The sequence below is a fragment of the Pseudonaja textilis genome, chromosome 14 (genome assembly GCF_049901715.1).
Source record: "Pseudonaja textilis isolate UNSWEBS1 chromosome 14, rPseTex1.2, whole genome shotgun sequence".
Classification (NCBI taxonomy): domain Eukaryota; kingdom Metazoa; phylum Chordata; class Lepidosauria; order Squamata; family Elapidae; genus Pseudonaja; species Pseudonaja textilis.
The window spans coordinates 7,176,167-7,198,288 of record NC_142003.1 but is presented as its reverse complement, the minus strand read 5'-3'; the positions used below and the strand labels follow the sequence as shown (position 1 = coordinate 7,198,288).

Here is a 22,122-nt window from a genome sequence, read left to right as displayed (position 1 = left end):
TATAGCGTCGTTTTGAGGGAAGGAGTTGAAACAGTTTATATCCGGGATGTGAGGGGTCTGTAAATATTTTCACAGCCCTCTTTTTGATTCATACAGGTCCACTATTGAAGGCAGATGGGTAGCAATTGTTCTTCCTGCAGTCCTAATTATCCTCTGAAGTCTGTCTGTGTCTGTCCTGTCGGGTTGCAGAGCCAAACCAGATACAAAAATGAAATGAGAAAGTTTCTACCTAGAGGATTCTTTAGCAAAAACACATTTGCACAAACATATTTATCGGGACTTCTTCAAAGGGCTCCTGGTCCCTTTAAGAGGAAAAGATTCTTCCTGTATAATTTATTTCACTTTACCTTCACGCTGTTAAGGGGGGATTTTGTCTGGGCTGTATTGAAAAAGTGAGTTGGAATACCTTTCTTAGAAAATTTGAAATGAATTTGATTGTTGTCCTCAAAATTACAGTGTTCTGGTCTTTTTGTCAACAAGCAGTCTTAAGTATGGCTACCACATTGGTCTTCTCCGAAGACTTGCATTGGGCAGGAAGGGAGAAGAACTCTAGAAAAAAAATGAACAAGCCATGATTGGCTTTAATTGTGGTTTGAATAAGCTATGCAAACTAAACACACTTATTAGCTTCATGCAATGCATCTAGAATTTACTTTTTCTTGATACTCTCAAGAACAACTATAACAGCTATTAACGTAATAAAGGCCCCATTGGCTCTGCCAAAGGAATGAGGTAACAGTGAAGCTTTCAGATTTTAAGGTGTGCAAATATTAAGATAGAAATTAGACAAAACAAGCAGTTCTTATTTGGACAGACTTTATGATTAATAGTTTTAGGATAATCTTTTTAAGTCTGCATTTCTGATTTAACAGCTAGGGTTCTACAGTTTTTCTTAAAACCAGCATTTCATGAATTAAATCTTATTCAAAGGAAGTGCATTGACTTCAGTGGAGTCTTGATTCATACCAAATGTAATTAAATCTGATTAGGATTGCAGTTGTGCCCCCTCCACTCCATAATCTGCCTTTTGCCAGTGGCTGTTTTACGCACATTTTAACTAGCACGTTAACTAGCCAACCAATCTACAAGTTTTCTACTCCTTTGAGTAAAAATTAACGGAGACACAATCCTCATCAATATTTTGTCAAGGAACCTGCTTGGGAATTTAGCGACCTGAGGGGCTTCTGGTTATTACCTGTACCTCAACTTGTCTTCTGTAGTTGTTTGGGGGAAAATAAAGAGAAATAGTTTAGGAGGAGGAGGAAAGAAGAGGAGGAGGAGGAGGACGGGAGGAGGAGGAGGAAGATGACTATGGGGTCCTCGGTGGTCTCAGAGTTTGGTTGTTCTCCTGCAAGGTGTTTCATGACCCAACTAGGTAACCTCTTCAGTGTTAGAAGAGAGTGAAGATGACGGAGCAGAGGAGGAGAACTGGGGGGTCCTTGGTGCTTTCTGAGCTAGGTCCGTTGGCTTGCAGATGTTTCATGATGCACCTAGTGGACCTCAGGGCTCCCTGAGATTGAGACCCCCCCTCCAGATGTGGCAGGACCACAGCCCTACCCGGTCCCCTCTCCAAGCTCTTGCCAAGGTGGGAAGCCACCTGAGCGTTGCAATCCGTAGCAGAGCCCAGGTGGACCAACTCACCTGATCCAACAAGCTTGGGGTGCCCCCAGCAAGCCCACCTGGACCGGGGGGTTGCAGGTCATTGGAGTCCCTGAAAAAAAAAACCCCTCCCTCCCCAATCGGAGGCCGAGCCCGGGGTGAGGGGTGGGGGGGTTGGTGAGGGTCTCCTCCTGAGCTCCAACCCCCCCCTTCCTCCTCTCCGGACTACATTTCCCAGGGCGCTTGGCAGGCGGGGCGGGGCCTGAGTCCAGCTGGCGGCACCGAAGCAGGAAGTCGCCCTGCAGCAGCTCCGGCGTGGAGGCTGCCCGACATGCCTCTGCTGGTGGAGGGGCGGCGGCTCGACCCGGCTCGGCCTCTCCGGGAACTGCTGCGCGCCTTCCCGGAGCTGGAGGTGAGCGGGAGGGAGGGAGGGAGGGAGGGGAGGGGCTCCTGCGTCCAGGTGAGCGCCGCCGCGGGGCTCAGGTGTGCCCTGCTGCGCCTTGCGGGGATGCTGCAAAGGGCGGGGTAGGTTGGGGACCCTCTCCCGGGCCGGGCTGGCGAGGGGGTGCGGGGAGAGGTGGTCTTCCTCTTGGGCGAAGCGGGGGAAGAAGAAGCCCCTGGGGAAGGCGGGGCTGGGGATCTCCCTCCCCCCCTCCATGCACCTGGTGGGTGGGTGGCAGGTATTGTCTAGGGGGTTTACCTGCTTGCCTGCCTCCCTCAACCTGTGCTTTTGCCCAACCTGCTGTGCTAGTTGACGATGGAGATTCTCCATAGTCCTCCAGGTTGTCCCAAAGGTGCTTCCCCCGCCGCCCCCCAAGAGGCAACTGGACTTTCTAGTTTTGTTTTGAAGACCTTTCGCTTCTCACCCAAGAAGCTTCTTCAGCTCTGACAGGATGGTGGGGAGGAGGAGGAGGAGGAGGAGGAACAGAAGGAAGGAAGGAAGAGAGAGAGAGAGAAAGGGAGAGAGAGAGAGAGGGAGGGAGAGAAAGGAAGGAAGGAAGGTAGGTAGGTAGGTAGGTAGGTCGGTTGGTCTATGGAGATTCTCCATAGTCCTCCAGGTTGTGCCAAAGGTGCTTTCCCCTCTCCCCCCCAGGCAACTGGACTTTCTGGTTTTATTTTGAAGACGTTTCACTTCTCACCCAAGAAGCTTCTTCAGCTCTGACAGGATGGTGGGGAGGAGGAGGAGGAGGATCAGAAGGATGGAAGGAAGGAAGAGAGAGAGACAGAGGGAGGGAGAGAGAGGGAGAAAGAAAGAAAGAAAGAAAGAAAGAAAGAAAGAAAGAAAGAAAGAAAGAAAGAAAGAAAGAAAGAAAGAAAAAGAAAGGTCTATGGACATTCTCCATAGTCCTCCAGGTTGTCCCAAAGGTGCTTTTTTTCCCCCACCCCAGGAGCAAGCCAAACAGTTCCGCAGCCAACCTGCTCAAGCGGTGGGACCAAAAGGACTCCTTTATGTCCAGCAAAGAGAATTTGCAGCCACCACGTCCAAAGATGGTAGGTGGAGCTCGAGTGAGTTATGAAGTCTCAATCCAAGAGAAGACAGCCGAGATCTTATATGATGTTCTCCCACTTCCTTGATAGGTTCTGTTTCCATTCTTGGTTCAGATGATGCCACGACGTGCCATTTTGTGGTTCTGAGACATACAGGTACTGAGATAACTGGAAAAAAAAAATCCCTGGTTTGGTTCCCATAAAAGTAGACATTTATCAAGTTTCGGGTAGCGGGTTTAGAAGTGGAATAAGAGTTTAATGGAGATAGACTAAGGTTTTGTCTTCTTGGCTCCAGTGTTTAGAATAAGCATGACAGAAATCCACAGATCTTGTCACCTCTGGCCATAACCTCAGTGCCTTTCAGTTGAGTGATCTTCAATCCCTCAAAAATCTTTGGCTGATATTGTCTCTAACGTGTGTTTTGATAAGTCTGTTCTGTCTAGTCTGACGAAAAGGTGGACTAAGGGAGACATGATAGCAGTGTTCCAGTATCTCAGGGGCTTCCCCAAAGAAGAGGGAGTCAAGCTATTCTCCAAAGCACCTGAGGGAAGGACAAGAAGCAACGGGGATGGAAACTAATCAAGGAGAGAAGCAACTTAGAACTAAGGAGAAATTTTCTGACAGTGAGAACAATTAATCAGTGGAAGAACTTGCTTTCAGAAGTTGTGAATGCTCAAACACTGGAAGTTTTTAAGAAGAGATTGGGCAACCATTTATATGAAGTGGTGTAGGATTTCCTGCCAAAGTAGCGGGTTAGACTAGAAGACCTTCAAGGTCCCTTCCAAATCTGTTCTGTTCTATTCTATTCTATTCTATTCTATTCTATTCTATTCTATTCTATTCTATTCTATTCTATTCTTCTGTATTCTATTCTCTATTTTATTCTCTATTCTATTTTCTATTCTATTGTGTTCTATTTTGCATTCTCTTCTATGCTATTCTATTTTATTCTGCATTCTGTTCTGTTCTGTTCTATTCTGTTCCGTTCCACTCCACTCCATTCCATTCCATTCCATTATTCTGGAGAAAAGTTCTTTACAGCTACGGTTTTCCATAAGATGCAAATTCTCATTGTATTTTTTCTTTTCTTTTTAGGGAGTGGAGCAATTTGTCTAACTCACTGTGATGGCTCAGATACCGAAACAGAAGTCCTGCTGATCGTAAATTCAGTAAAAGTGCTTTCTCTAAGCACTGAATGTGGAAGGTCAGTTTTTTTGTTTTTTGTTAATAGTCCTTTTAAATAATCTGGTGAAAAGTTGTGGCTTCATACTTCCCAGCTGCTTTCTACCTCTTCAACCGAATAGTTAAATTCAGGCAGTCCTCGACTTACAACAATTTATTTAGCAACCATTTCAAATTGCAGCGGCAGTGAAAAAATTACAACGGGTCCTCGCACTTAATACCATCATGTCATCCCCATGGTTGCCTGATAAAAATTTGGATGCTTGGCAACTGGCGCGTGTATTTAGGATTGTTGCAGCATCCTTGTCAACGTTCCAAGTAACATACTCATTAGAAAGTAGAACTCTGAGGCAGGTAGATTCCTCAAAGGACAACTTTATTGGATACATCACATTGGCACAACTAGTGAAAGAAAACCAACTCTGGAAGTTCCCACGGTTTCCCTCTAATTAAAAGAGAAAGATTTTCCCCTTTCCCCGAGTCATCAGTCACATGGTCCAATCAAAGTGCTGGCCAGTTGCTTGGTTACTTCGCTCCTCCTCTCCCAGCCACCTGTCGGAATGACCTTGGTTCCCATAGGAAAACCTTTTGTTTTGACTGCAAAACCCCAGCTAGCTATTTCCCTCCCCCTCCCATCTAGTGGCAACTTTGAAGCTTCAAAAATGGCCCCAGCCAGGTTTTCTTTGGGATTAGCAATATTGGGTTCATGTGAACACAGAACTCATGTGAGACCTTCCCAGTCAGCTTCCAAAGTCAGTGGAGGAAGCTGGATTCTCATAACGACTGGGTGATTCACTCAACAATTGCAAGGATTGGCTTAACCATGGCAAAAGAGGTCGTAAGAGCACTTAACCAGAGATCGTAAGACTCGCTTAACAACCGCCTACCTTAGCAAACAGAAACTCTGTCTCGAATTGTGGCTATAAGTCGAGGACTTACAACTATCAGAATGTCCCTGCTATGCATCCTGTATTGTAGTTACTTACCCAGAAACAAAATGGAATCATAGTGAGAAATACGGTAATCGTCATAATAATAAAAGGTTGCATTTTGACATCCAGCCGAATTCATTCCAATTCAGTCTTAAAAGGGATTGAAAAGTGAAGGAGTTTTTCTGGATTTTTGTGTCTGCTAGGCTGGAGTTGCACCTGGTCGGAGGGTTTTGTGACGATAGGCGCTTGTCTCAGTGTCTTACCAGTCAACTGTTAAGTAAGTTTTGTGTTTTTGGCTTTGTTGGGGTCTTCATAAAATTTTGAGATTCTCATTGAAGGAGAATAAAGTTGGCCAGTTGTGGGAATTTTGTGGACTCAAAAGCACCCCAAAAAACAGATTTTAGAATTAGAAGAACATTATTGTCATTGTACAAGTACAACGAAACTGTGGATGCACCCCAGCAACACAATAAAACGAAAGCACTTAAAAATGAAGATAAGAAAGATAGAGTACCCACGTCTCCATTTGCAATTTGAGAGTACAATATCTATCTGCTTTAGGGAAAGGGTTTACATGATGTAGATTGTAGCAAAGGGAGCCAGTTATATTTATGGAGAAGAGGTCTATTGGGAATGACTTATTCCCTCATCACTATCCAACTATTTACAAAGTCTGCACTACTATTACTATTAATCTTCTCATCACTCCTTATCACCCATCCCCTCCCACTTGTGACTGTATGACTGTAACTTTGTCATTTGTATCCTTACAATTTTTATTGACTGTTTCCTAGTATGATTTGATTGCTTATTGTACCCTATGACTATTAAGTGTTGTACCTTATGATTCTTGACTCTTGACGAATGTATCTTTTCTTTTATGTACATTGAGAGTGTTTGCACCAAGACAAATTCCTTGTATGTCCAATCACACTTGGCCAATAAAGAATTCTATTCTATTCTATTCTATTCTATTCTATCCTATCCTATCCTATCCTATCCTATGTTGATGCCTACAGAATATACGATACCACTGATAGGAAGAGTAAAATGCTGGACTCTTTAGTTTTGGGTCACAGATTGCTCAGGATAAGTTTCTTGGAACTGATTGGCTGATTGTATCTTTGATTAAGCTAGAAATTTCATCTCATAAGGGACCAGTTATCCTGGGTGGGAAGCTATGGTATCTTGACAAACCCAGTCTGGAAACAGAGTGGAGTATTGAAATATTTTAATAATACAATTATTTTTCATCGTGCAGTCATCGTGTATTTCTTTCCTCGGTCTATGAGTTTCACAGTCTTTCCTTTTGTGTTCTTAGGAGCATTTGATCGCTTGTTAGATAATGTTTATTTGATGACATTCTGTGTCACAGGTAATTATATATGTCTTTATTGTCTGAATCAGTTTATAATGCAACCCACTTTCTTATGTTTTGAATTTTGGCCATCAGTTTTACAATCCTGGTGTCAGCAGAAAAATCTGTAAAACATTGCCAGAATTTTATAAAAACGTGACTTATTTTAACCTTGGTCACATAAACCAACTTCATGTTCCTTTTGTTCCTCAATCTTAATAATTGATTCATTCAAATGTTAACATAGGATTTGATCTCTGTTCAATTCTCCTTTGTCCCATTGCAAAGGGAAGTTATTTTCTCGACATGAACTACACCACTAGTCAAAAGAAGAATTCAATTTGTGAGCTTATTTCCCCCACTTCCACCTGAAATTTCTGGCTATGGTCCCTGGACCCTTAAAAATACTTGCAATATGGAATTCTTAATATGGCAGAAGGGAAAAATTAAAGAATGCATGGAGTGGAGTCATGCTTATTGTATTTAATTTAATTAATATATATAAAATGTAAATATAATCAAGTTTACTGGTTTCTCACCCCATGGCTTAGCATTATCTTGATCCTGTGTTCTCCTTTTGTGAGGATATTCTCTGTCAAATCTAAAATATAACTCCCCAGCTTAAAAAACATTGTGCACCCCAATCTGAAGTGACTTAGCTGTGCCATGACATACTTCCACTTTATCGCTTTTTTGATAGTCAATTTTTATGTGTTCATTACAGAACTAAATGATCGCCAAGAAAATGGCAGGCATTTGCCGTATATTTATGGAATTGGTGAGTTAATGTTTCTTGCATTTGAGACCAGGTTTAAAAACTGTAGTTTACAATTGTGAAGACTGGGTATTGCCACCTTAAAATTATTATTGTTTTAAACTGGCTCATTAAGATACCAATTAATGGAAATAAAAGATGCATGTTTTGTTTAACACTTAAAGAGAGTTAGTTTGATTTTTTCCTGTCTTATCAATTTGCTCTGTCCTTTGACTCAGTGTTTAATGGGAATTTCAGAACTCCTTCGGAAGGAACTTATTTTCTTATTATGTGGCTCCTTCCCTTCCAGCTGCGAATGTTAAAACGGGTGAGATTTTCCACGCCACGTTTCCAGACCGAGGACCAGATGAAGACATGCGGTCTGCCAGGGTCTTAGCAGGAGGAAAGGTTAGCAGTGATTGTACAAAAGAATGAGAAAGGGAACCAGACGGTCCTCTGCCACAGACTTACAATCTAAGAGATAAAACCTAGAAAAGAATTATGTAGCTCGGAGATGAACTATAGAGTCCTCGATTTTCTCTAAGCTTGGTTGTTTGTTTGTAGATATTTATTATCTGACTGGATATCATTAGTGTGAGGAAGTGTACCATTTGCTCCCTGGTTATATTAAGATGTGAGGGGGGGGGAGGGAGATAGAGACGATAGATAGGAAGATAGATAGGAAGATGGATAGAGAGAGAGAGATGGATAAATGATAGGCAGATAGAAGGATAGATGAGAGAGATAGATAGATAGATAGATAGATAGATAGATAGATAGATGGATGGATGGATGGATGGATGGATGGATGGATGGATGGATGGATGGATGGATGGATAGATAGATAGATAGATAGATAGATAGATAGATAGATAGATAGATAGATAGATAGATAGATAGATAGATAGATAGAGATAGATAGAAAGAAAAATGGATAAGAGAAAAATGGATGGATGGATAGATGACAGGAAGATAGATAATAGGAAGATAGATGATAGATAAATAATAGGAAGGTAGATGGATAGATGATATAGATATGATATAAAGATAATAGATGGTAGAAAAATATAGATGGAGGGAGGGAGAGATGATAGGATAGAAAAATAGAAAAATGGATGGATGGATGGATGATAGGTAGATGGATAGATGATATAGATGATAGGAAGATAGATGATAGATAAATAGGAAGATAAATGGATAGATGATATAGAAAGATGATTGATAAATAGGAAGTTAGATGGATAAATGATATAGTTATGATAGAAAGATGATAAATAGATAATAGATAGATGGTAGAAAAACGATGGAAGGAGGAAGGGATGAGAGGTGAGAGATAGATAGAGATAGATAGTAACTTGCTCTGCCATTGTTGGTATGTTGTTTTTTTCCTGAGAGAAAACTGATGGGAGAGTTGGAGCAGGAAACATAAATGAACATAAATGAGAATCAGAGAAAGACGTAAACAGGATTTGGCATTGTAATGGAGCCAGGATTAACACTTCTGGCTTCTAGTTCTGCTTGAATAACCAAGGTTTGTTCTGTGCTTGCTCCCGTTTCGTCTGCCATAACCTGTTGAAACTGTCCTGTCTCTTTGGTAGATGATCAGCATTTATGACTCCAAGAAAGAACAGCTTTGCATTGGGCCTTACTACTGGATGCCTTTCCCACACGTGGATTTCTGGTTGGAGCAGAGCAACCAGAGCATCTTACAGGTAGCTGGGGTTTTGTCAAGGACAGCGGGGACCCCAGTTGGAGAAAGCTCGGCTGAAAGGTTGTCGAGTCCATGCATTACGTGAAGCCACAATATGATCTCTTTCGTTTTTGTTTATTGTTTTCTGGATCTCCAACCATCGCGGTTTGTAAACCACAGCTTACCACAATGTGTATTCCCAGGAGGTTGTAACTTAAGCCAGCAAGCAATGGAGAAGCAAAATGTGGAATGTCTGAATGCCAGTTGAGCGTTCAGTTGGGGGTTTATTCAACCTTGGTTTATGGAACTGGTGGCAGTTCTGAGCATTCTGTCTAAACCAGGGAGTCTCCAACCTTGGCAACTTTAAGACTTGTGGACTTCAACTCCCAGAATTCCTCCGCCGGCAAAGCGGAGGAATTCTGGAAGTTGAAGTCCACAAGTCTTAAAGTTGCCAAGGTTGGAGACCCCTGATCTAAACCACAAACTAAAGAAGACCCTTTGTGCATGGCCTTTGTGTTAGCTCAAGGATTTCTTTGTGTCAGTGGGGGTTTGAGATTGGATTTCCTTGTGGTGGTTTGATCACTGCGTCTATTGACTTGTGTGTAGGAGGAAAATCTTTTGATAAGCTTATGAAAACAATATCCTAAGAATTTCACAAGTCCACAGAAGAGAATCTTGTGGCTTGGGGTTGAACTGTGCGGTCCTTGATACTCTCTTGAGTTTGGTGGTTTTCTCACAGACGTTTCATGACCCAACTAGGTAACATCACCAGTGCTAAAAGGGAGAGGGACTTGTGGAGAGGAGGAGGTGGGAGGAGGAGGAGGAGGAAGAGAAAAAGGAAGAGGAGAAAGAGGAGAAGCACTGAGGGGTCCTTGGAGTTCTCTGAACTTGTTTTCTTGCAGACATTTCATGACCCAACTAGGTAACATCATCAGTGCTAGAAGGGAGTGGGGTTTGTTTTTTGTTTATATGCTAGTGGCCTGCCCTGTCGGTGTTGATGGGTAATGAAACATTTTCAAGAAAACAAGCCGAGCTCAGAGAGCACCAAGGATTCTCACCGGTCACCGGTTTTCTGAAATATTCTTTTTGGTATCTTTGCAGAATCTCTCCACATCGCCTCTGGCCGAGCCACCCCATTTTGTGTCACACATCAGAGCTACCCTGCTTTACCTGAGAGAGCATCCATTCCCCAATAAGACGGTCTTCCCTACTCAAAAACCTCGCCTCTACAAAAAAAATGCGGAGGGCTTGTGGGAGAGAGTCGCTGGCCAGATCTAACCCCAAGTGGAGAAGCCAGGAGCCCTCTGGAAGTGAAAGTCAAGAAAGGTATCAAGAGACCGGCTAGAGACATCAGGGGAAACCAGTGGGCTGCATTTAGGGGATGGTCTGACGTCCCTCAAACGCCCCGTGTTTCCCAAAACAGGCAGCCAATTCAGTGCAAAATTAGGCATAACCTTTTCACATTTCATGGAGTTGGGTCCAAAGTTCTCAAGAACATAAACAAGGGGTCTCAAGTGTTGTTTGCAAAGGAGGAGGTGGAAACCTAATCCCATCCCTGCTCCGTCAAGTTTTCTGGCTTCAGTCGTTTCTTCAAGATCCAGCGTCTTACGCAAAGTCGCCATTCTGCTTGCTTCATCGGAGCTATTGTTCTTGATATAAAAAAAAAAACAGACCATCTGGAGATGCCCAGGACCTTCCTGGGCACAGTCTCATGTTGGAATGAAGCCTTCCGGTCCTTGTTTTGGAGCATGGCGTAGAAATTTCAAGGTCAGAGCTGTTCCCAGTGAGGTTGGAATGACCTGATCCAACATGAGGACCCTTCTGGTAGGGTTAGAACAACGGGTGGGTCTCCAAACTTGGCAACTTTATAAGACTTGTGGACTTCAACTCCCAGCTATGCTGGCTGGGGAATTCTGGGAGTTGAAGCCCACAAGTCTTAAAGTTGCCAAGTTTGGAGAACTCTGGGGTAGAACATCACCTTGACACCAGATCTTTCGGTGAGGTCCTTCCGACCTAGATGATGTTGCTCTTCTCTGGAACTATCTTCTGGGAGCTTTCAAGTGAAGCTAGGCCTTGCTTGGGCCCCATGAGAAGAAACTTCTCCAAGCTAATAATAGAGGTTTGTGTTGAGTCTCCAAGCAACAGCTAAAGAATGTTGTCCATGGCATTCTGGACTGAGGACCAAATCTATCCAAGCAAATACGTTGGATGGGGACTCGCCTACATACCTATCCTCTGATGGGGACTTTGGACTCTTGTGCAGCTCAACAGGGGGCGATTCTCCTCCATTCCTTTTTAAAGATGTGGTTTTCTACAACGAATCTCCGTAACTAGTCACAATTCCTGCAAGAAATCCAGATGCAATTTTCACAGCAGACGTTTGTATGGGCAAGATTTGGTATTTTGTTTCGGCTTTTTGTGTGTGTGTGTGTGTGTGTGTTTGTGCTGTTACTTTTCTCCACTTCAGCTTCCTGTTCCGTCCCAAAGAAATTGGTAGAATCTGGTCTGAATCTCACCATCGCTGTGTCTTTCAGCAACCGGAGGAGGTGGGATTTTCGTTGAACCAGATCCATCAAACCACTGAATGTAGCCAAAATAATATGACGATTAAAAGCAGTCACGGCTTAACACCGAATCTGTCCAAATTTCTAGACCTTGATTTCATTTGCAGGCCTGTCTTTAAACTTGTTCAATTTTAAGATACTTAAAGCCAAACATAGTTTATATGATACGTGAATCTAACCATTGCCAGAAATAGTAACCTTCTGGATTAAATAATTAAAGCCTTCTAATGTGTATGTTCTGTACTTCTCTATGATTATACTAGTTGGTTCTTTTAACCATCACAAACTCAGATACAACAAGTTGAAGAACCTTTATTGAAGCATTTAGGAAGTATCTAAATTAGGACTGTATTCCAGCAAAACTGCCAGCTTGATATAAAAACATTAAAATTTATATTAACAATTATAACTTTAACCTTTCCCCACCCCTCATGAACCCAAGTTAATATAAATCATTGCACTAAATAAACAGTCAAAAGGAAGACAGGAATTAAATTTGCACTTTAGAAAAATCAACCCTTAATAGTTGGAAGTTAACTGTACATTTAACCAGTGATAATCCTCAATCAAGAAAGAACGATCTGTTGTTAACCTTTAACAAACATTTTGGTCATTAAAGCCCATTGCTGCGGTACCCATGGAAGAGCGTCAATCAAGTTCTAGCTGAGTTTCAAGAAACTGGTTACTCTAGATAAACTAGATCTGATGATCATTTCCTCTCAACCTCCATAAATAATATTAAGCAAAACTCGAACTCTTAATGCCCACTTGAATGCAAAGGATAGAAGATCCTCTTTAGGAGAGGAGAAAATTCTAGCATTCGCTGTAAGATCTAGTTTAGTGAGACCTCCATAAAGGATGTGAATCGTGCCTTGGCTTTCAAAGCAGAAAAATCTCCCGTTTCCAAATTAGTAATTTCTACAATTACGACCGCGTGAGTCTCTTTTAGACTCTCCCTTTTGTTGTTGTTGAGGGAATGGCATTTTTTTCTGCTAGGATGCCTTACAACATTGGATTATATTACCACTACCACCAACACCACCCAAAAAAATGATTTTGAGAACACCATTCCTTAATTGTTATTATCTGTGTTGGAATAAAATCGATGTCTTCAATTGCGGACAATAAAGTTCCTTCACTTACGCTAGCTTTATGGATTAATTACTTCTAAATTGAACTCTTATTAAATGCCACAGCATTCCCCAACTGTTGCTGTCTTAGGATGTTCAATTTCATTCCCCCAGATTCTTGGTTTCTGAGTGGAAACCTTTCCGATGTGCCCAGGTAGCAGCAGATTGGGGGCAAATGGTACTGTAGAGAAACGTTGCTCAAAGAAGAGTGTGTGTGTGTGTGCGCGTGTGCTTTTGTGTGTGTGTGTGAAACAAAATCAGAATATGGAGTGAATAGGGGAAGAAATACCAAGTGCAGCAAAGTCTCTTAGAGAAACCAAGTTGCTCTGTTTAACAGAAAGAGCTAAATGTCTCAGGGGGGAAAAAAAGGCATAATTAATCACCTAGACGAAGAATTAACGCTTGAATATTTACTCTTGACTTTTAAAACCCAAATCAGCTCAGTGTCTGTGTTTCTTTCCCATAGTGTAGCACTGCACAATAAGCTAATTTCTCTGAATATTTACAATATTTAACAAATGCAACCAACCGATGAGAAAAGCGAAGAACAGCAAGGGGACGAAACACCCGATATGCCACCGATGGCGTATGCCAGCCTCGATGCATTGCTATCTGCCCCAAAAGGCAGCCTTGGCTAATAAGGATGGATGTCCTTTCAAAGCAAACCTTTCAAACTGGGTTTTGTTCTGTGGGATTCCACCCCCTCCCACTTTTTAAAACCACCAGTAAGTTTGGCTCCAGCAAAGGAACGTCTAAAGCTGCCTGAGCCAACTCTTACAACCCTGTGAAATGCAAAATCCTGTTCTCCCTTTTTTCGTCCACCAACGGTGCTGAAAAGGAGTGGACGGTAAGTCTGTCAAGGGGCAAAGATTTGGGGATCTGAAAGCAACTTAATTCCCCCCCCCCCCCACAAAAAAGAGTGCCACGTTAAACCGTAAAGGCAGCCAGACGTTGAAAAATAGTTTAAACACTTTGATAAATAAAAATAGCTAGCAGCTGGTGGGCTCAGCAAACAGGAACTAGATTAGTTTAATCCTAGCAGAGAGTACAATCCAATTTAGAAAACCAAGGGAAGTCTGTGCCAAGCAACTTGTTAATTTAATTTTTTTAAAAAAAATCAGGCATTTTTTGGGGGGTTGGGGGACGGGACACTCCTAATTCTTGCATGTTCCCTGCTAAGAAGGGAAATAATTGCTCCTAAGCCACCCCAGATCCAACCTTGGCGCTAAACGGGTGTGCAGGATAAACGAGATGAATCAGAACCAAGCAGACAAGTAAAAGAGAGAGAGAGAGCAGCCTTCCGCTAATTTTTGTGCAAAATCTTCAGCCAATCACACATGAATAGCAATTCGTACTGCCTACCTCCGGCACGGTTCACATTTTAAACGTGTCGTTCCGTTTCTCTTCTGGAGCGAAGTGCACTTTTCTTTTTTTGTCTTTCTTTCTTTTTTTTAAACCCCTGCGCAAAAGTCTTATTTGCACCGAGCCCTGGTTTCTTTTTTATCTAAGGCTCTCTCGCTCCTCCGATAGCGGATGGTCGTTTCCCGGGGCCTGAGGTTTTGTGCCGGGGGAGACGCCCGTGGTTTCCTCAGGGAGAGGCGGCGTGCTTTCGCTCGATGGCTCGCCGTTCTCTGGCTGGAGGGGAGAAGCTGCGAATTCTCCTCGGTCCAAGTCAGTCGCCTGGCTCACCGAGCTGGTCTCGCTGACCCCATCCGAGTTCCTCCCGGCCCGTTTAAACAGCTTTTGTCCTGGAATGAAACATGGGAACGCGAAAGATTGGCCTCTGTTCGGTGTCAGCTTTGGAAGCCATTATTAGCACCAGAAGCTTCCACGCTGCTATATTCTTATGTTTGGGAAAGTGTGAGGGGAGAATTTCATGGAGCGAACGTAGTTAGATATAATAGCATTTTTCTTTAGAGACAATGTCATGTTAATTCTGCACCTGGATGAGGAGTGGTTGAAGGGATGTCTCAATGTCAATCCATAAAATGTTTCTACGGTCTTTTTAGAGTTGCCAACAGAAAGGGAGGGTGGATTTCTATAAATGTTTTCAAAGATAGTTTCTCGGTGACCAAAGTTTCTGCCTTGCAAAATTCTAACTGGAGATCCTGATTGATAACTCTGGGCTATGGATGTGTCCCATTGGAGAATATGAATTATGATACACCCAGGGGGTTGGGGGGAAAACCAGGGCCAAGGGTGACAAGGAATGATATGTCTCAGAGTCAGCTACACCCAGGCAGTGCCGGATATGTTAACTCCCAATAAATCCTTTTTAAGTTTTGGAAGTTTGGCTCAAGACTCATGATTTAAATGGGAGTGACTGTCATAGGTCTGACACTCAAATTGGAATGGATGGTGATTGGGGCATGTGATGGAATGATTGGTGCAGGGGGTGGATTTGTAATTTTTTACTTATTGGAGGAAAACCCGGAACTTTTCAGAATCGGGTTTTCCCAGGTGTGCCAGTATGACAACTCCAATAAAATGGGACTTCAAGGAAATGCCTGTCTTGGAGTTTTGCTATTTGGAGTTTGTTTTTCTGCAATGCTTGTCCACATAAGAAGTCAGTCCTTGATTTACAGCAGTTCTGTTTAGTGACAATGGCATGTTCCATTCAAAGCAGTTCCGTTCAAAGCGACAAAGTTGGATACTCCCCGTTCTAACATAATAGGATATTCTGGCTTTATAAGCCAGAATATAGAAAGGAGTCTTCTCAATGCTTTTTTAAAAAAAAAGATAAAATAAAACTGAAGATGAAGATGAAGTCAACTTACCAGGAAACTTCTGTTTAGCACGGCTTGATGTGGGAGTTGGAGGTGGGGTAATCCCTGTGCCCTGGGCTTTGGATATGTATGTTGTCTCTGTGGATTCCAAAGAACCTGCCAAAGAAATGGATTTGGATCAATGCATTGATCATAGGATGCACACAAGGAAGGAAGAGATACTGATCTCCTAAGAACCTTGGACTCACAACATGTGCCATGTTTCCCTGACCGTGCTAAGGTTGACTTGTCTTGGAGTTGAACATCTTTGAAGGGATTGTTTGGAATTAACTGTGAAAGTTCAGAAATCATCTCTACTTTCCAGTTTTAAGATCGTGCTGTCAGGATTCCGCCGATCGCCCTAATTAAATCATAAGCCTCGAGCCAAGCTTCAAAAGATTTATTAGGCGCAACATGCCGGCATGACCTGTAGCAAACCGACTCTGAGACACCTAATTTACAATCACCTATGACCCTGTCTTCATCCACTGGGTGTATCATACTTCAACTTCTCCAACGAAACACGTTGATGCACTGGGTGTCATCGCTCCCTTTCTCCAATAAAGGATTTTTGCAGGCAGAATACCTGGTTGCCTAAGTTACAATCTTTGTGAGATATGCTTGGAATGTGCATCTGATTTTATTTGCCCTGTGCTCCTTCAGGTCTTTCCTCCCTCTTTCTCATGGCAACTTGGAAACAGGCATAGGAACGTTTTACAAGTTGACACATAATTCTGGTCACCAATCAAAAATTCCAGGCAAGACCAATCTGTTGGTGCTATCGAAAGAAAAACGGGAGAGATTTAGAATGGAGTCAGAGGTGAACTATAGTCTCTTTTTAGCCTTTGGGAGCTTTCAAAGCTCGGCCCAAAGGTGCTTTTTTCAAAAGGCACCTGGGCTTGATCCAAAGCCCAGTGGCCTCTTGAAAAAGCACCTTTGAGACAACCATGAGCTGGATGACTAAGAATTTCCACAGATACTTTCAAACCTTGGGAAATATTAGTTTTGTGTTTTCTTCTAAAATCTCCTGCAGGAAACTGATGGAGAAACCTGCACGATGTAGAAAAATGGCGCATCTGAAGACCATTTTCCTCATGGACAATGCTGAATTACAGCTACACATTTCCTCTCTTGGAGCCCATCCCTGCTCATCTCTGGAAGTTGAAGTCTACCAGTCTTGAAGTTGCCAAGTCTGGAGCACCCTGATCTAACCAAACTCCAGATATCCTGCTTCTTACAATGGTCCACCCTTACGTCCAAGCAATGGTGGGAAAATGAAAGGGGAAGATCTTTGATGTTGGCTAGGAATGTCCTTCAAGCTAAGTCTCGGTTGTAGCACAGTTGCAGGGACTGGGTATGTCTAGTGACGGGATAGCAGTGTTCCAATATCTCAGGGGCTTCCCCAAAGAAGAGGGAGTCAAGCTATTCTCCAAAGCACCTGAAGGCAGGACAAGAAGCCATGGATGGAAACTAATCAAGGAGAGGAGCAACCTAGAACTAAGGAGAAAATTCTTTACAGTGAGAACAATTAATATAGTGGAACAACTTGCCCTCCAGAAGTTGTGGATGCTCCAACCCTGGAAGCTTTTAAAAAGATGTTGGATATCCATTTGTCTGAAGTGGTGTAGGGTTTCCTGCCTAGGCAGGGGGTTGGACTAGAAGACCTCCGAGGTCCCTTCCAACTCTGCCATTCTATAAATTCTAAATTCTCCAGTGTTTCCTATTCTCTCAGAATAATTCGTCCCGGTTCAAGACTCTCCCAGTCAAATGTTTATCTCACCTGCCGTTAAGTTAAAGGTTTGTCCCTTTGGCGAGGCACGGAATGGAGAAAACCAGTTCACGACAGAACCCACCACAGGAATTTGTCGAAGCAAACCCTGGAAAGAAAGAAACGGGGGAATAAAAATGAAGCGCCCAAAGCGAAATATCGAGAAGAGGTAGGTCAACTAGAACAATCCCACAATCCGCTCACCTCTTCCAGCAGGCGTTCCTCGTTGGCTTTTTGCAGCTGAACCTGTGCGTCTTGGATGCCTTTTCGAACAACCTCCGTCATGTTCTCCAAAAGCTGCCCAGAAAGAGAAATCAATTGAATGTGAGAAACATCACTTGCCTTTCTTGTCCATGTGAAAAGTACTATTTATTTAAAGCTGAAGTATCCAACCTCAGCAACTTTTAAGAGTTGTGGACTTCAACTCCCAGAATTGCCCAGTCAGCATGTCTGGCTAAGGAATTCTGGGACTTGAAGTCCACACCGGCTGGGGAATTCTGGGTCTTGAAGTCCATGTTGGCTGAGGGATTCTGGGATTTGAAGTCTATACCGGCTGGGGAATTCTGGGACTTGAAGTCCACACTGGCTGGGGAATTCTGGGACTTGAGGTCCACGTTGGCTGAGGAATTCTGGGACTTGAAGTCCACGTTGGCTGAGGGATTCTGGGACTTGAAGTCCACAAAGTTGGCAAGATTGGACATCCTTGATATAAAGTAATGAAGTGAAAGGGAATTATTTTAATGAATGAAGTAGTTTTATGGGAACTATAAATAGAATCGTTTTCCACGTTTTCAAAAGTATCATTAAAAGCAAGAGCCGTGTTTTTTTCTCCCTTTGCTCTGAATGCCACCTTCATTACTAAAACCTTCGTTAATACACCAGCTGCTCCCATGGGTTAATTTGAGCATTAATCATGTCATTTAATTTACTGCTGCTGACTCCGGAAAATTAAATAAACTGCACATCAAAAGGGTTGGGGGAAAAGTCCATTATTGCTTTCCCAGTGATACAAAATTAATCCATTAATGGCCTACTTCTTTACAGAAAATTACTGACATTAAAGTTGGAGAGCTATTTAGTATTTTTTTTTAAAAAGGCAATTTGATTTAAATTGATGAAAGGCAAAAGGAACCAGCCAATTTTCAGAGGGCTAATACATTTTCCCTTGGTTTGTTAGTCAGACCTTACAGTATTTGACACTTTGTGTGGATTAAAGAGGGTGCAACTGTGGACTGAGCCCTTGGAATAATAGAAACATTAACCAGGTTTGTTCAGTGACAACATCCAGACCAACAAACCCCAAAACTTTATTGACATACTATGAGAGAGCTAGTTTGCCTAGGGGGCATGAGGCTAGAAAGCAGGAGAGTGTGAGTTCTAGTCCCGCCTTAGGCATGAAAGCCAACTGGATGACTTTGAGCCAGTTACTCTCTTTCAGCCCAATCCACCTCACAGGGCTGTTGTTCTGGTGAAAATAGGAAGTGTGTTGGATATGTTCCTGAACAGAACAGAACAGAACAGAATAGACTAATGGAATGGAATGGAATGGAATGGAATGGAATGGAATGGAATGGAATGGAATAGAATAGAATAGAATAGAATAGAATAGAATAGAATAGAATAGAATAGAATAGAATAGAATAGAATAGAATAGAAACAGGGAATGGAATGAAATAGACTAGACTAGACTAGAAATATACTAGACTAGACTAGACTAGACTAGACTAGAATAGAATAGACTAGAACAGAATAGAAAATAGAATGGAATAGAGTGGAATAGAATAGAATATAGAAATAGAGAATGGAATGAAGAAATAGAATAGAATAGAATAGAATAGAAATAGAATAGAAATAGAAATAGAAATAGAAAAGAAATAATAGAATAGAATATAGAATAGAATAGAATAGAGAAGAATAGAATAGAGAATGGAATGGAATGGAATGGAATGGAATGGAATGGAATGGAATGGAATGGAATGGAATAGAATAGAATAGAATAGAATAGAATAGAATAGAAATAGAAACAGGGAATGGAATGAAATAGACTAGACTAGACTAGAAATATACTAGACTAGACTAGACTAGACTAGAATAGAATAGACTAGAACAGAATAGAAAATAGAATGGAATAGAGTGGAATAGAATAGAATATAGAAATAGAGAATGGAATGAAGAAATAGAATAGAATAGAATAGAAATAGAATAGAAATAGAAATAGAAAAGAAATAATAGAATAGAATATAGAATAGAATAGAATAGAGAAGAATAGAATAGAGAATGGAATGGAATGGAATGGAATGGAATGGAATAGAATAGAATAGAATAGAATAGAATAGAATAGAATAGAATCGATAGGACAGAAAATAGGATAAAATTAGAATTAGAATTTGAATGGAATAATATATGGTTCAGCAAAGATATCATATCAAAATAAAATGACCTGCTTCGTGCATCAGGTGGAGTCCAGGGTGAGTTTGTCCAACACCTGCTAAAAATCCAAACCACCAGCCCCCGTTTTAGCCTGTCTCAAGTGTTGCGCGTGTGAACGCAGCTGTGGCTTTTCAACCTTTTTCATCTCAAAGCACACAGCGTGCTAATTTGCACGATGGCACATCTGGGTTGCAAAACCCCAGGGTTCTTCTGTACGCACCCTTGAATTTTCTTCAATTTCGCGACCGGAAGCTGCAATTGTTTCCACCAATTCAGAGACATCGAGATCCTCGTTGACCATTCCAATGTAAATGCAGTTTTTCTCCGCTCCGAATTCTGGCCCTTAGAAGGAAGACGAGACAAAAACGAAACAAGATGATACCCTGGGCTGTTTCTTTCAAGCCTGTGACAAAAGGGAAGAAAGCCGAGGCCACAAGGAAATGCCTTTTTCCTCTACGGTGCTCCTTTTAAAACTTGGGGCGATTTGGCAAACAATGCATGGGATTTTTTTTAAAAAAAATCTTGGAAATAATATTGAATACATGGAGAGAATCCTGAAAGACCCTTCCTGAGCATCGTTGAGGTGGGGACCCTACTCACAATGCCGGGATCTTTCGAAAAATGAAACGAAGAAGAAAAAAAAAAGACTGTTTGATCAATAACTCCACAAAGAGAGATGAAATGGATAAATGCAAATTTTCTCTGTGGTATGACTACATGGGGGTTGCTTGAGATTTTTTTTAAACCCACCTTTATTATTGTTATAAATAACGAGATAAATATACATACTACTTCTCCTATTTACCCCGTAGCAGCAGCAGCAGCAGCTCTGTGAGATGATGGGGGGGGGTCAGAGAGAGGAACTGGCGCAAAGTCACCCAGCCAGTTTTCATGACTGTGTGACGAGACTAGAACTCTCAGCCTCCTGGTGATGGGCCCCAAAGCACCTGGCTGGCTTTCATGCCTAAAGTATTACTAGAAATCCCCGGCTCCTGGTGGTAGGTCCAAGGCCACCCAGAAGGCTTTCATGGCTAAGGTGGGACTAGAACTCCCAGTCTCCTGGTGATGGGTCCAAGGCCACCCAGCCAGCTTTCATGTCTAAAGTGAGACTAGAACTCTCAGCCTCCTGGTGATGGGCCCCAAAGCACCTGGCTGGCTTTCATGTCTAAAGTAGTACAAGAACTCCCAGGCTCCTGGTGATAGGTGCAAGGCCACCCAGAAGGCTTTCATGGCTAAGATGGGACTAGAACTCTCAGTTTCCTAGAGATAGACCCAAAGTCACCCAGCCAGCTTTCACGCCTAAAGTGGGAGTAGAACTCCCAGTCTCCTGGTGATAGCTCCAAGGTCACCCAGCCGTCTTTCATGCCTAAAGTGGAACTAGAACTCTCAGTCTCCTGGTGATAGGCCCAAAGTCACCCAGCCGTCTTTCATGCCTAAGTCAGGACTAGAACTCCCAGTCTCCTGGTGATTGGCTGAAAGTTACCCAGCCAAGTTTCATGCCTAACGTGGACCAGAATACAGGGTCATTCAGTTTCTAGCCTGGTTTCTAGATCAAGCCGACTAATGCAGAACTAGAAGCATCTCTTTCTGACACATGAATACACACGTTTCATAGATAGCCAATTACCTAAAGAAAATAACAGGTCTGATTCCAGTTCGTTGAGCTTCTTCAGAAGGCCACTGTTTATCTTCTCCATGTCTTTCTCCGGCGTTTCTTCATTTTGGCCCTTATACCTTTCCAAAACCAAGTCAAAAGCAATTACTGATTTACTTCCTTTCCTACTTTTTCCCACATCCCTACTGATCTGTGCTCCCGTTACCAAACTAGGGAACATCATCAGTGCTCTAAGGGTGTAGGGTTTGCTCTTATTTTATGTACTAATGCGGAGTGCTTAGATCTGGCCTGTGGGGCTTCCCTAGAAACAGCAAAGGATGAAGCTTGGCCCAGGCTTCATTTTCAGCTGCGACGGCCTTTTGCCGCCCTCTGCCAGTACAAACGGAGCTCTGTTTTTGCTGGCAGGGGACAGCAGGAGTCCGTCGCAGCTAAAAACGGAGCTTGGGAGCTTGTTTTCGCTGGCAGGCGGCAGCAGGAGTCCGTTGCAGCCGAAAAGGGAGCTTGGGAGCTTGTTTTCGCTGGCAGGGGGCAGCAGGAGTTCATCGCAGCCAAAAACGGAGCTCGGGAGCTTGTTTTCGCTGGCAGGGAGCAGCAGGAGTCCGTCGCAGCCTAAAACGGAGCTTGGGAGCTTGTTTTCGCTGGCAGGGGGCAGCAGGAGTTCATCGCAGCCAAAAACGGAGCTTGGGAGCTTGTTTTCGCTGGCAGGGAGCAGCAGGAGTCCGTTGCAGCCGAAAAGGGAGCTTGGGAGCTTGTTTTCGCTGGCAGGGGGCAGCAGGAGTTCATCGCAGCCAAAAACGGAGCTTGGGAGCTTGTTTTCGCTGGCAGGAGCAGCAGGAGTTCATCGCAGC

The 22,122-nt window shown here is 42.8% G+C and overlaps 2 protein-coding genes across 3 annotated transcripts in view; one reads left to right on the top strand and one right to left on the bottom strand.

Annotated features, from left to right (window-relative positions):
- Positions 1–1,857: 1,857 nt before the first annotated feature.
- NTAN1 (N-terminal asparagine amidase) lies at positions 1,858–13,602 on the top strand. The gene is made up of 10 exons (XM_026704246.2): positions 1,858–2,011; positions 2,988–3,090; positions 3,178–3,243; positions 4,183–4,291; positions 5,405–5,478; positions 6,523–6,576; positions 7,283–7,336; positions 7,623–7,720; positions 8,911–9,024; positions 10,104–13,602. Exons 1-10 carry the CDS (start codon positions 1,931–1,933, stop codon positions 10,278–10,280), a joined length of 930 nt encoding a protein of 309 aa, XP_026560031.1. The 5' UTR covers positions 1,858–1,930; the 3' UTR covers positions 10,281–13,602.
- The window catches only part of PDXDC1 (pyridoxal dependent decarboxylase domain containing 1), a 31,936-nt gene continuing 21,676 nt past the window's right edge, over positions 11,863–22,122 (bottom strand). For both annotated transcript variants that reach the window (XM_087912349.1, XM_087912350.1), the window contains exons 18-23: positions 21,287–21,393; positions 19,880–20,001; positions 17,434–17,526; positions 17,242–17,338; positions 15,474–15,578; positions 11,863–14,444 (exon numbers count right to left, since the gene is read on the bottom strand). In XM_087912349.1, the coding sequence (XP_087768475.1) occupies positions 14,197–14,444; positions 15,474–15,578; positions 17,242–17,338; positions 17,434–17,526; positions 19,880–20,001; positions 21,287–21,393 (772 nt within the window). In that variant the 3' untranslated portion in view covers positions 11,863–14,196. The remainder of the gene's footprint in view (positions 14,445–15,473; positions 15,579–17,241; positions 17,339–17,433; positions 17,527–19,879; positions 20,002–21,286; positions 21,394–22,122) is intronic.